This window comes from Hemibagrus wyckioides, linkage group LG13 (assembly GCF_019097595.1).
Source record: "Hemibagrus wyckioides isolate EC202008001 linkage group LG13, SWU_Hwy_1.0, whole genome shotgun sequence".
Lineage (NCBI taxonomy): Eukaryota > Metazoa > Chordata > Actinopteri > Siluriformes > Bagridae > Hemibagrus > Hemibagrus wyckioides.
Genome location: NC_080722.1, coordinates 16,031,605 through 16,045,500, shown reverse-complemented (window position 1 = coordinate 16,045,500; position 13,896 = coordinate 16,031,605). Strand labels below are relative to the sequence as shown.

Genomic DNA, 13,896 nt, shown 5'->3' with positions numbered 1-13,896 from the left:
TTTCTTCACAAGCCCTTTGCATAATTTTAGGACACTAAAATGTTTCCCAGTGATTGCTTTTTGATTGCTTTCTCTCTTAAACAAAAGAGATTAAAGCAAAAACAGTAATGAAAAGCATTCTTTGACTAGCAAATTATATTGACTTTTGGCAAGGCAAAGTCAAATGAGGCCAAACCACTTATATGTGACAAGATTCCTGTTAAATAGACATGGAGTCTTTGCATACAGTTAAAACATACATTGCGTCCTAAGTGGTTAACCTAAATGTTACACACACACAGCTCTGGCAACCACTGAAAGAATGTTTGAAAGATGCCCATTAGATGATAACTCTGGCAACTCTGAAATTAACAGCTTAATTATTGGGTATCATTAAAAGCCCAGCTGGATAAGGACTTTTGGTAGGCAGGACGGTAAAATGCCTGCATCAGTCAGATGATTCAAATGGACATATTGCACAGACTTTCTGCCATGTCCCTCTGTTCAATTTGCATTTCATACACATTCACAGGTGACCTAATATATAATACATAGATTTACATATGAGCAGAAGACCAAAGGTTCACTTGATTGGGGCTTCTTATTTCATGAAAGCACAAGCTTGCAGCATGTTGGGTACAAACTAACACTTTATGTGTAGCAGATTTGATCTAAGACTGAGTTGGTCCACATGCAACACAACAAAATCAGATGTGTAGATCTTTCTGTGCCCAAAACTCAAGCAATGAAGTAAACATTCAGCAAGCTTGGCTGTATAAGGTCTTCTATTCCTCTCCACTGCTGCCCTTGACCAAAGAATGTTCCAGAGAGTGGTGGCTGGGAACGAGGCCGCGCAGCCTCAGACAGGCCATCACACGCAGCAGCCGCAGGCTCCAGTCCGGTCTTCTCTGAACCCTGCTGATTTGGTAAGCATTCAACAGCCCGAGAGACTGAGACTGTCTATATAAATGCTCTGTTCTTTGTGTGGAAAAAGAACATGGAGGAGCATCACACAGCAGGGTTTTGCCTGATGGTGTGTAGTTTGCAGTTTGTTTGATTGCATGTACATTAAAGAGTATTTCTGTTCTTTTCACACCTAAGTTCATCCCTACTTTTCAGTTCACCTGTAGAGTTGAAGCATTTCTCATTCTGATGCCTTCACTTAAGAGGAAAAACACAAATTACTGAGTATTTCTGTCATTTCCATCACCTATCACAAAAATGCACAGATTTCACTGCCTACCACTTCGGCGGTAGTTTTGCTTAAGATGTGTAACTTTAGTCTTCATGTAAACAATAATTTTCTCCACCCAGTGGCTTGTGTGGATATTTGCAAGGTGATGGGATTAACTTTCTTCTTCTTTAACAAATGTATGTGTGTAGCTATTACGGATAAACTGTCACCATAAAGGGATGTACCTTTTCAGAATCAATGCGCAGGCTCAGTAAGAAAATATTCCTTACGCCATTACATCTATTTCTATGCCTACTGTAGGCACACATTATTCTCCTTGGCTGACAGGAGTGGAAACTGGTGTGGTCTTCTGCTGATGTAGCCCATTCACTTTTTGAGTTACTGCAGCCTTCCTGCAGCTCAAACCAGTCTGGCAATTCTCCTTTGACCTCGCTCATCAAAAAGGCGTTTTCCCCGCAGAGAAAGAGAAGAAAGGCCATTTTGTCCGTGTGAGGATAGGCACGGAACACACTTATAAATAGGCCAAAAAGACATACTGCAACATTCCTCACAGCTCTGGACAGACCATCTTGACCACCTCTTTTAGTCTTTAATCTACACTGAAAACTGAATTACACAGGGTATCCTCCTCTATGTTAAGAGATCAACAGATCAAGTATTAGGGAGAGGTCAAACTTTGTCCATGGGATAACTAGCCACTTGAAATTCCAACCCACAGGATCACCACCTTCAGCCACAGATACTTGGTTAAGGGCCAGATAACAAAGGCTGCTGAAGTCCTATTAAGATCATCCCTCATGCAGCAGAATAAGAAAAACTCTCTCATCTGGTTATTTTTATCCACTTTGGAAGACGCCAGCCATGCCTCCGAAGCTGAATGTTTGTGTGCATGTGCCGCTTTTCCTGTTGGAGCCTCACACCAGCAAGGGTCTAGCCTCACTATTGTCTATTGTCTCCTGCCTGAGCCTTGCTTCCTGACAGGCCAGAATTCACGGAAATGGGAATGCAGTCCAAACACATTCCTTGGGTTACACCCCCATCCCTGTCTCATTGCACCCCTCCATCCAAGAAGCGTAGTGCTCACAGAGGGTCCACTCCCAACAGGATGTTAATTAGCGACACACTCTTCAGGAAGTCAGGGAGGGAGCAGGTGGAAATGGAGACAGATAGACTGAGGATTTGCTTCTCAAGCACATAAGACTTTATTGATTTAAATAATCGTAAAGTGGTTGCAGGAAATATGTCTGCGCTTTATTTTTGGTTTAAATTAAGAACTTTCACTGCTGAAAGTTCAGCAGTCCCACCCTCCCCACATCTACCCATTTTACCACTTTCCTTCTCAGATGGCAACATCTGGCTTTTATAATCCAAACGTACACTGCTTTCCAGTTTCTAATGGAACTCAAATAGGAGGCCTGGCATAACAATTAAATAAATATTTGCTTTTGGGGGGAACATTCATGCAGAGGAATATGGAACAAAGGTTTATGTTAGCTGTGTCTCTTAAAGTCAGATGGTGGTTGTTAATTGCAGTTTGTTGAAAACAATAACCACAAGCATTGCTACCAGCATTCTCAAAAAATTCTTGTGGTCCATGATGCGTATATATTACGCACCTATGCACACACACACACACACACATTTTCACATACACATACTGTACTCTGCACCAAAAAGGAAATGTGGATCAGGAAACAGCCTTTATAAACACAAGCCTGCTAGGATTTTCAGCAAGCTAATAATTCACAGCAATGACCATCTTTCATTCTATAGCCATCAAACAGTGCACATATGTGCTGAATGTGTTGAGGCTAAAACATAGGATATAAAATCAGTTTGGATTTAGTTAAATGCTGTAAAATGTATACTTAAATATGTATCCGTATCGTACACTATTTCTAAAGAGGTAATATTACTAAAGCACAGATGACTGCTGTGATTATAGCATCATAAAAATAGCATTGAAAAACAGGACAGTAAATGGGTCTAATCAAATGATTTCAGATTATATAACATCTGGAATTATGCCATTAGTTATTTCTTAAATAATTAAATGTGTCCCATTCCTGTGTGAATGTTAAAGTGGTTGAAATTTTGGAAAAGTATGAACAGCTTGCTTTTTTCTTTGGGAAACATGTCTCTTAGAAACTTCACCCAAGCTCCTTCCCTTAGTTTCTCTATCCTTTTCTCTGTGTTTTAACTTTATGACTTCACTATATATATCATTTACTGTTTAGTGTTTAGTAGACATGCATGCTAATCACGCTTAAAGCCTGAATAGGATATTTCCAAAGAGCACTATCTAATTCTAAAGGAGCACTGTCTACCAATTTCAGGCCAGCTTTTGAGCCTGATGCACAGTAGTAATCACATGGGCCAGTACAGGGCCAAGAGGCAAGGAATCCCACTCAACATGTGAGAACACAGACTCACTGTTTCCACTGAAGCACAGCCTTCAGTGTTCTCTATGATTTGGCCAGTTGTTTTCTCATATGTTGCAGTAATGGTTCTCTCATCATGCTCAGGAAATGACACCATGATCCATATCTCTAAAAAGGGATGCTGGTATAGTCTAAACACAGTGAGAGCACGGAGACACAATCTCGCCTGGCTGTATATTCACCATGCATCAGAAGCAGCTTTCTTATCGCCCCAGTTTCTGATCAAGGAGCAAAACAGAGCAGGAGAGGGAACGGCAAAGCATCAATAGTTGAAGAAAAAGCAAGCAAAGACAAAGCAGACAAACAGCTTAAAGCAGTAAAAGCTTTGAATAAACAAAGCCCTAGCTTTTAAATACATAACTACTTAACCAACACTCAGAAACAATTGTTGGAATCTTACACAGATCATTTAAAAAAAATTCATTGCTTCATCAAACACCATTTTCACAATATGTAAAAACATTTGAAAGCATGCATAAAGGGTATTATATCTGTTTGAGTGTACCTCAAGTGAACTGTGGCATTATAAACTTCAGTATGCACTGTTTGTTGTCACAGTGCTCATTACAGAGTAATGCTACACAGAGTCAGCCTCGGGACATCCATCAACCTTGAGCTTAATAAACATTTCCATGATAAGCTAAAAGTTCAACACTGGATTGGTTCCCTTTTGGCTCTCCTCACAGCACAGGAATCACAGCTGAGGGGCCTGAATACCAGCGGTTTTTGTGTGAGGGGACTGTAAAAAAAATGGAGCTGAGAGAGAAACTCTTTAAAAGACTAAATGTATGCAATGACCAGTGGTTAAGACAAAGTCCTTGATGTACTCTGATTATTAAACAAATGGACAAACCCGTTTAATTAGAGGAATTAAAGACAAGTTGTAGGTGCTAAGACCACCGAAGACCAAGAAAGACACATGGAAGGATCCTTTGAGCTTGTGAAAAAGGAAGGGAAGGAAGAAAGAAGACAGTGTAAGATGGATTGTGGAACAGTCAAATGTGTGGAGCACAAAGGCTAAAATGTAATCTGGCCTCCCTTTGGGGACCAACAACTGAACCTTTTCCAAAAGCTACACGTTTTTTCTTAGCAAATAGCTGGCATGCTTGAAGAGAAGCATTTTTACTCTGAGAAACTCTAGCATAGGTTGCTTCAGTGGACATAAACGAGGAAAGTATGAACACATTCAGGAAGAATGGGGGAAGTCAAAGAAGAAACACATTCTGAAATCATTTTATTGGGGGCTTTGATTTTGACAAACGACTGCATTCTCCACATTCTCTTCGGAGCCCAGAGTGCACTATAAGCTAGAACAATCCAATAGGGCTTACAGAATTGTAGAGGGCTTATTGGACAGCTAATGTATATAAATCAACAACAAAAGGCCTTTAGTTTATGGTATTGAAACAAACGATGTTAGCCAGTGTCCATTAGTCCGTTCTTGAAGAAGCAGAAAGTTTACTATGGGTAAGTTTGAATGCTTTGATTTGATATGGTTGGATTAACCAGAGTGCACTTTCCCAAATAGACAATTGATATGAGAATGAGTATTAAGCAGCGGTCTTATAGATTAGAAAAGGCCCTCAGCCATGTGCCTTTATAATCTTTTATTAGCATCCTAAACGGTTTTTCTTATTTATCCCGTTTTTATTTATTTTATGAATTTTTAATGGTTATTAATAAACCATTTCCCCCCATTATAAATAGCTACAAACAGAACAAAAATGCTAGAATTATTAAACATTAAATAAAAAGGCTGAAATTAGCATGCATAAATAAATAAATTAATAAATTAATAAATTAATAAATTAATAAATTAATAAATTAATAAATTAATAAATTAATAAATTAAAAAAAAAAAAGTGGATTTGGTATCCAAGAAAATATATCAGATATTGGATCTTGTAACAAATATCAAAATTGGTTATGGAAAATAATTTTTTTTAGAATCTAAAAATGCTAACAACAATAAGCATTACAGAATCAAATTTTTTGTGTTTAATTTTTAATTTGTTTTATTTTTAACATGAATGTTTTTTTTCTTCACATAAACCAGCAAAAAAACCCCAAACATATTTTATTATAGAATAAGAATAAGATTTATTCACTTCATTGACTGTACTTAACTGTGTATCAAGAATGAATCAGAAATGCTGCAATTATCTTCAATAGCCTTTGTTTTGTTTTCTCTATGTTTATAGATATTTATAGATCATTATCTGTCTCTCTGTCACTCTTCTTACTCCACCTTTTCCTTGATGCATATTTCCAAACAAAATCATACTATAAACAAGTAACAAGACTATAAACGGGACATCTAGATAGGCTTTTAGCTGGAATTGCATTTAGCTGTGTTGGGAATGATTATTTCACTTTATTGTAAATATTCTGATTTATATATTTCAGTATAGTTACTGCCCAACTGTTTGTGCATATAACAGTTTTGAAAGCAGTGGGTTTGCAATTGAAAATGTCCTGCAAATGTATAGTGGTTTGCAGGTTGTGGAGTATTACAAAAGAAGTCATGGATTTTGGAAGATATGGTCATTGAATGGATTTTGTGTGAAATCAATAAAATTGGATTCATACTTTTGTTTTACTGAATGTCAAGAGTTTTGACTTCAGTTTTAAACAATGCATGTTAGCAGTCGAAATAAAGTGTAGATCTTTTAATACCCTTTGTTTTATTACCTTTTGTAGGGTCCTCTGAACATGCCACGTTTTTTTCTTCCCTACTGATACAAAGTCGCTGCACTCTGTTGCTAAAATAAGGGATTTTCCTCAGTCCCCGAGAAAAACCCCGCCCCTTTTGTCCTGAGTCCAAATACACCCACTAAGTTGAGGCAGACTGCTGCCTGTAATAGTGTGTGTGTGTGTGTGTATGTGTGTGTGTGTGATTGCTAGTGGTGTGTACTGCCCATGTTCACCAGAGCAGAGGCTGCCTCAGTGTGGAAAAGTTACAGACGTAAAGCTCCTAAACTCCATACTGGAATATCTCAGAAACATGGAATAAAATCTCATTTACCAACAAGAGTCTGGTGAACTAGACTTCATCAGGTAAGTTGGCATAGATCATAATGAAAACCTGGTTTCTTAACTTCATAATGCTGTATTCATTTTCCCAGTATATGGCACAGTTGAGATGGAGTCAGTATTTTATATAATGCTGTATCACAAAACGAAATAAAAGCTTCATATGAATTTCTAGGCTGCATGCATGTGCCAAAGCACTACTAACTCAATAATCGTAACTCAGTAACATGCCTTCTGTTCTCTTCTTGATCATTGTCTCTCATACAGGCTATTGTCATGCTGCCATCCTTTATGTAGAGGAATGTAGTGTGAGAATTAGTAAGCCTGGTCACAATTTTTGGGTTGCACAATATATTCTTGGTTAATCATTGTAGTTCAAATGCAATAGTTTTGCAATTTTGCAGAAGGACTCAGTGTGTAACAAAAAAAAACATATGAAATGTCTTATTGTGTCATGACTGCATCCTGACCCTGTGTGAATCTTAACCATTGTTGAGTCATGTAACACAGTCATGTAAATTGACTTTCAATTCTACTATTAACTGCACCAATGTGCTGTGAAAAACTAATCCCAGACCTCCATTTAATGGGTGGATATAACACATGTCTAAATGATTTATACTGCAGACTTCCAGAAATTGTTTAGTTACACAAAAAAGAGCCTGATAGAATGAATTACTAAAAAATCATTACTGTTAGACTATTTAATTATGTATAATAACAAATTATTGTTCAATGTGATTAAGATCACAAAATGATGCATCTTACAGTCCGCAAGCCTATACCATATACCATATAATACCAGTTGTGCAGCATAGTAGTTTCATAGTGTATTTTATAGATGCATATCATATGGTGTATATATATATTTGTAATTTTGCTGCAGAAAAATGCTTAATTGCAAAACAATTTGAAAATTGCGAGCTTTTTTCAGAATGGTCAGATTAGAAGGATAGCACATTCTCTGACAATAAAACTTTCAATGCCATGATTTAGACTCTTATTGTGTCTTGTGGTTTTTGGTGCCTGACAAGTCACTAAAATCAAAGTGACTAAGAGGGCGAGAGACATAGGTCATTGGGAGAAGATAAATGAGTCATTACCTTGCATGTTTGTCCACCTGGTCAACTCAGTTACAAAGTAACATGGAGTCAATGAGACTTTGTGTGTGTGTGTTGCAGAGTATAGAAAGAAAGGAGCCAAAAGGAGGTTATATTGTTAGGGTGACAATCTGGAAAATGTTGATGAGTCTGAAATAGCAGTAGTGTTAATGTAATTAATTAACATTAAATAGGAATCTGTTTATCAGGTTAGAGGTTTGATTTGCATCAGTCTCATATCTGTATAATGGCAGCCTGGTGGGGGTTTGTAGAGAGAACAAGCAGACGAACTAAAATGTGTTTCCAATCTTGGATGTAGACACTCTTCAGTCTAGTGATATTCTTCTTAGGAATGTGTTCACACACACACACACACACACACACACACACGGGTCCCATTATTCTTTGGTTTCAGAAGTTCACATCTCCCTAATGTATCAAATCTCCGTCTGGTTTCTAGAGCTGAACTGTTCCTGTACGGTCTCAATTTTTGAATGCATTACATCATGAGGTTTATGGTGTGTGTATATGTTCTGCATCTTATATGGATTCCAATCACTTTATATGATTTCAGGGCAATGACTGCAACCTTATTTCATGTAGCATCAATGCGCTATAAGACAGTTCCTACTTATAGTAAATTTGATTGTAAAAAATTTTTTACTTGGTGTCCATTTTTACTTTTTACACCGTAAAAGTACATGATGAGAAATGACACTCTTAACACTTATATGTCTCCTTCTATATGTAACGTATATACACATCATTCTGAAACATATTAATAAACAATCATTTTGTGCTTAGGTGAGTATAATCTACAAGAATCTTCTTTCCTCTTCCTTTCTACTGTAGGACAGTAATTCGAGGACTGCACCCCTCCACACTGCCAGAAAACCCTGAGACAGAGGGCTTTGAAGAGAGGAGATACCCAACAAACAGCTGATGTCCCCCTGACTGTTGTACAGATTATTGTTTTTACGTTCCTGGGTTTTAAAAGACGTTTGGTCTGACCTTTCTGAAGAACAGGCCTGTGAGTCTGTGAATCTGAATTTTGGGAGCAGAGTGTCAAGGAGACAAAGGAACATGGCAAAAGAAAGCCTTCGATCACGGCTCAGAGAGGGATAAATTAACAAGTCTGTCTGGAGTGGTCTGGACAGAGGGTGTTGTGCCATCTTACTCTCAAGAGCACACTCTCAAGAACACACACTGAGAGGGCAGAGGTTACTGAGTGGACCGGGATTAAGGGGGTACACAGTCTGACAAATTAGGCATGAAAATTATTTCTTTATTTTAAAACAACATTAAAACTTGTAATCATTTCACAGAGATATTATCCGCTGACTTTTTAAGGCTTTTTAATCTTTTACTGCTTTGTTAGGAATTGTGCCTCTGGCTGGATGAGACAGGAGGTTTCTTAGGGACACCAGCACAGATTCTTTGTTAATCCAGACTTGAATTATACTTAGTACACAGCAAACAGAAGGATTGTTGAAGTACTTCTGGCTAAATAGAACAACATACCTGTAACTGAGCTGAGCTATTCTCCGTATGAGGGCAAGAGACCTACTGCTGTGCAGGAAAAGAAAAATTTACTGCTCTTAAAAGCGTAGTCTGTTAAAATAAAACACCAACATTCGGTGCATGGGCAAGAAGAAACTAAGGGCTGGTTGAGAGTTGACGTAATGCTGTTGGAGCGCTGTAATAACTCATTAATGGAGTCAAACTAACATGTGTGGGAGGCCAGTCTCAGTGGAAAGCTCATAAAATAGACGGGCCTGTAAATGTGTGCTACTTTGTCAAAATATTTAAAAAGCAATGACCATTACAAATTCCATCGAACAACAAAAGAACACTAAGGCAGGACAGTGTATACTGATTTTATGAGAATATTTTAAGATTAAGCGTAAGGTGTTTTTATTTGACTCATAGCCTTTTTTGGTTTTGATATTTAATATTCACAAATAAGGTCTGTTTTTTTTTTAGACATTTTTTAAATCTGATATTGTGAAAGTACTTTTGCAATACGTATTGCAAACGAAAGACCGAAGATACTGACCAGCGTTAGTTGCAAAACCAAAAATAGTTCTCCCTTTGACTTAAGGTCTTTGAACGAGAAGTTGTTTTTTAAAGGAAGGGAAGTGGACTTTAGCCTGGAGGATTTGGCATAGAACCTAACTTAGTTTTCAAAGCATAAAATCAGCAGAAACCTGCAATTATTTATGTAGCCAAGTGCTACCCACTCATACCACATGCACCACGTCACTTTCTTTTTTTTGCAGAAACGAAGTTTGCAGAAATTTTCTTAACATTTGATCTTCCTCAACATACAGCAGCAGATGCTCTCAAACCCATCGGAGATGGAATATATGGATCCGATCCTAAACCACAAAGATCTCTGCAGCCGGAATTGGATTTATTTCTGAACTGGTGTTTTCTAAACCAAAAACCCAAAACAACTGTGCAGCCCAGTTTCTCTGACCACATACCCCTCTGAGGATTCCAGGAACTGGGGACATGAGTATTTTCATCTCGCATCTATCTCAGTGGGATCATTTTGGATATAGACAGCAACCAGTGGCAAAAATCTTTGTGTTCATACTTATGGAAAATCCTCTCTGAGAAAAACTTCACTCAGCTGCACCTTTTTTTAGATTTCTTTTTTAGAGAAGCCCTGAGCCATGCATAATTTTGCATGAATGGTAATGTGTGGATAATTTCCTGTCGAGCTAGGCCAGATTCTTTCGACTGCATAGAACACACAGAAAACTCGCTGGAACACCTAGAGTTTCAGTTGGAATACTAATATTGGAGATTTTGTTGTACTTTCCTGTGGTTTTATTGTAAGCTCAAAAAACTCAGCAGTCATGAACTTGGGCAAACTGTCTGGGCTGAAGGGCCTGGTTTCTCACTCCTCAGGGAGGCGACGCTTTAAGGGTGATTTGACTCCAGACATGATCAGTCCGCCGCTGGGAGATTTCCGCCACACCATGCATGTGGGCCGTGGGGGAGATGTATTCGGGGACACCTCCTTCCTCAGCAACCATGGTGGTGCAGGGAACAACAGTGATGGAGACTCCATCACCGCTTCAGAGAAGAGCGAGGGCTTCTTCTCACGCACCCTACGGCATGTCCGCAAGACTCCAGATCGGCCGCGGGGGAGTTCCAGAGACCTTTCTCCTCCACCTCCACCCATCTCCCCTATCATTAAGAATGCAATCTCCCTCCCTCGCTTGGATGTGGACTCACCCAATGGCTGCCCTGTGAAGGTGCTGTTTCCTAACACACCCAAGCAACCTGAAGACAGCACCTTATCATATGGTAAGCGCAATATAACACTACAAGTTTCCCAAATGCATCATAAAGTTAACATGCTTTATGTGCTGCAATGCAAAGCCAAGTTTATTTAGTAAAACATATTTGACCTTCACCTGTTCACCATAACATTGATGCTAATGAAATTGATTTAATATTATAAAATGTTCATAGTTTGTTCATTTGCTATTTTAACCATAATTGGTGTAATTCTTCTTAATTCTTTTTCATTTTTAATAAATTTGTGCCCAGTTTAACAAAATCATTGTAAACTGCTAGAGAGTTTACCAAACGTTTCATTTTGAGAATCTCTACTAAAACATCGCTATCTGACCAGATTTTTTGCCCTTTCAGTGTTTCACTCAGCAATAATAGCTCTGATTGCCATCTACAAACCTGTTACAACATAGCATAGGTCCAGACTTAGTGTCTGAATTCCAGTGTCTGCGATACTCATACACACCTCAGCTACGCCTCCCTCTCTGTCCTAACTGTCCTTCATAAGCCTCAGACAGCTCAGACACACGCAGCAGACAATCCTACATACATGCTGTAGAATTACTCTCTCTGTGAAATGTGAAATGAAGCCTACTCCAGAGAATTGCTGTTTAATATCCACTGCTTAGTTACTGTGCTGTTATTACTTTCATTTTGCATAGTGAAATACCAGAAAAACCAGAAGAAGTGACAGGATGGCAATTTAAAGACATGTGTAGGAGTGAGTTTACCACACAGGCGTAATTGACTGCCATTGCAGATGCGTTTTGCATAGTGACCAGTACTGAGCTGTTTTTCTGATAAATTTAAAAGTATCTTAAGCAACCAAATACAGCATTCCTATCTCAAATCTGAGATAAGCCTGAACTTTTGGTTTGTAGTGAGATATTTAAATGACACATGCCAGTGCACATGACATTCATAACATTACTACATTATACATTAACAGCTCAGAAGCATTTTGAACTTAAGTCCTCTTAACTGTTAGAAAGAATGTTTGGTGTGGTGTTTACGCTACCACTGGATGATGGATCTTTGTGCTGCAGTACTTTTGGAAAAATCTGCCCTAATGTTTTTCTCAGGTTTATAGCAAGTTATATTATATTATATATACTTTCCCATTAGTACACATTAAATAAGTAAAGGGCTAAATATGTTAACCAAATCAGATGTTTATTCTGCAGATTTTGCATTTCTTTAACTATCTTCTTGTGTTCTGGGGTGATCAGTACTGTCAAAGCACAGAATATCCAGTGGTAGGAAATATTTTGAATCCCTTTACTCTTCAGTGCCATCTTCTGGTAAAAGGAGAAATGAAATTTATATAGCCAGAAGTTTCTCTTTTACCTCCAGTCAAGTGGAAGCACATGATTGCTCATTCCAATTCCCACTTCTCTCTGCTTTTTCCACCTGTCTATAGGTGTAGAGTCCGGTTTTGTCACACTGCCCAGGCTGTCACGCTCAGAGAGACCTGTGCAGAGCGCATCTCCTCCATCCTGCTCTGCTGAGATACACCGTGGCTCTCTCACAGATCTGACGCACACCCTCACCGTCCCCGACTCACTCAGCCCATCTGACTCCATGAACTCCTTCACCGTCGACCTCGGCCCCTCGCTCATGTCAGAAGTCTTTGCCATGATTGATAGGCCTAGTGTCCATGTGGAAGCCAATAACCTCTCTGAAGTGGAGCACACTCCTGAGCCCTGGGCCAATGGTGACACTGAAATGACCTCGGACACCAGAACCTCATTGGTGGATTCACTTCTCAGAGAGGATTCAGAGGGCCGGAGTCGCCTTTATGGAGTAGAGTGGGGGTGTGGGGATGTGATGAACGGAAAATCCGTGAAACCAGTTATGGTAGGTGATCTTGTGCGCTCCTACACTGCCAAGGAGCACGGCATGGAGGCCAAAAGGTTCCAGGAGGCTGCAGATGTGCTGGCTCGACATTACGGCAGTGGAACAAACAGGAAAACTGACACGAGCATCACCCAGAGGAGACAACCTTACACTTACCCTGACGAGGAGGAAGAGATCAAGGTCTAGCATGAAAGATGAATAACCTTGAGCTTTACATTTTTGTTGTGCCAAATTTAACAGAAGTTTTGAACAAAGAAATTTGTAAATAGTACTATTAATCAAGCTTCTCTCTTGCTCTATGATTGTACGCTGTTGAAAGAAGAGAAGCAGAGGACATGAAGTTTAAAAAAAATGCAGATGAAGAGTCTGGGTTCTCATAAATTGTGGCTGTGGAAGGATGTTGAAGTATCTGATGGATGCTGGAATATGTTTTTAGCTTAGATGTGGATATGAAACATGTACTGCGTGTTTGATTGTGACAATCAGTGAACAAATTGACCTCATTGCTATTATTTTCCTATTCTCTTTGAATATGAGCAATACGAACATTGAACTCTATGTGAATGACACGTCTCTTTGCCAGTGCATGAGCTACAGTAAGAAAGGCTAAGCTAACCCCTAACTGGTACAGTATATATGACATTTACACCAGCACTCCTATTTGTATGTTCCAGAGATTTACTACACATAATTCTCCATGTAGACTCTGTGGCTCTCATTGCCTGTGTTATACATAAACCTTATTACAGACATATTTTATGTGGAAAACAGCTGTCATATTATTATGAAATGCATAAAAGTATTCCTATGCATTTCACTTTAATACTCTAGGCTGTGATATATGAAAAATACTGACAAGGCAAAAGTGCATCATAATAGTATTGCAATCTCTCAGTTCATTATTTAGTTTATTAAGCAATAAATATATAGATTTTTTGCATCCACAAATAACCTATGAATAGAAAAAAAAAACACTCTTGGC

The 13,896-nt window shown here is 38.7% G+C and overlaps 1 protein-coding gene across 1 annotated transcript; it reads left to right on the top strand.

Moving 5' to 3' along the window:
- Window positions 1–6,488: 6,488 nt before the first annotated feature.
- cdc42ep1a (CDC42 effector protein (Rho GTPase binding) 1a) lies at window positions 6,489–13,759 on the top strand. The gene is made up of 3 exons (XM_058406328.1): window positions 6,489–6,672; window positions 8,601–11,066; window positions 12,478–13,759. Exons 2-3 carry the CDS (start codon window positions 10,613–10,615, stop codon window positions 13,098–13,100), a joined length of 1,077 nt encoding a protein of 358 aa, XP_058262311.1. The 5' UTR covers window positions 6,489–6,672; window positions 8,601–10,612; the 3' UTR covers window positions 13,101–13,759.
- Window positions 13,760–13,896: the final 137 nt, after the last annotated feature.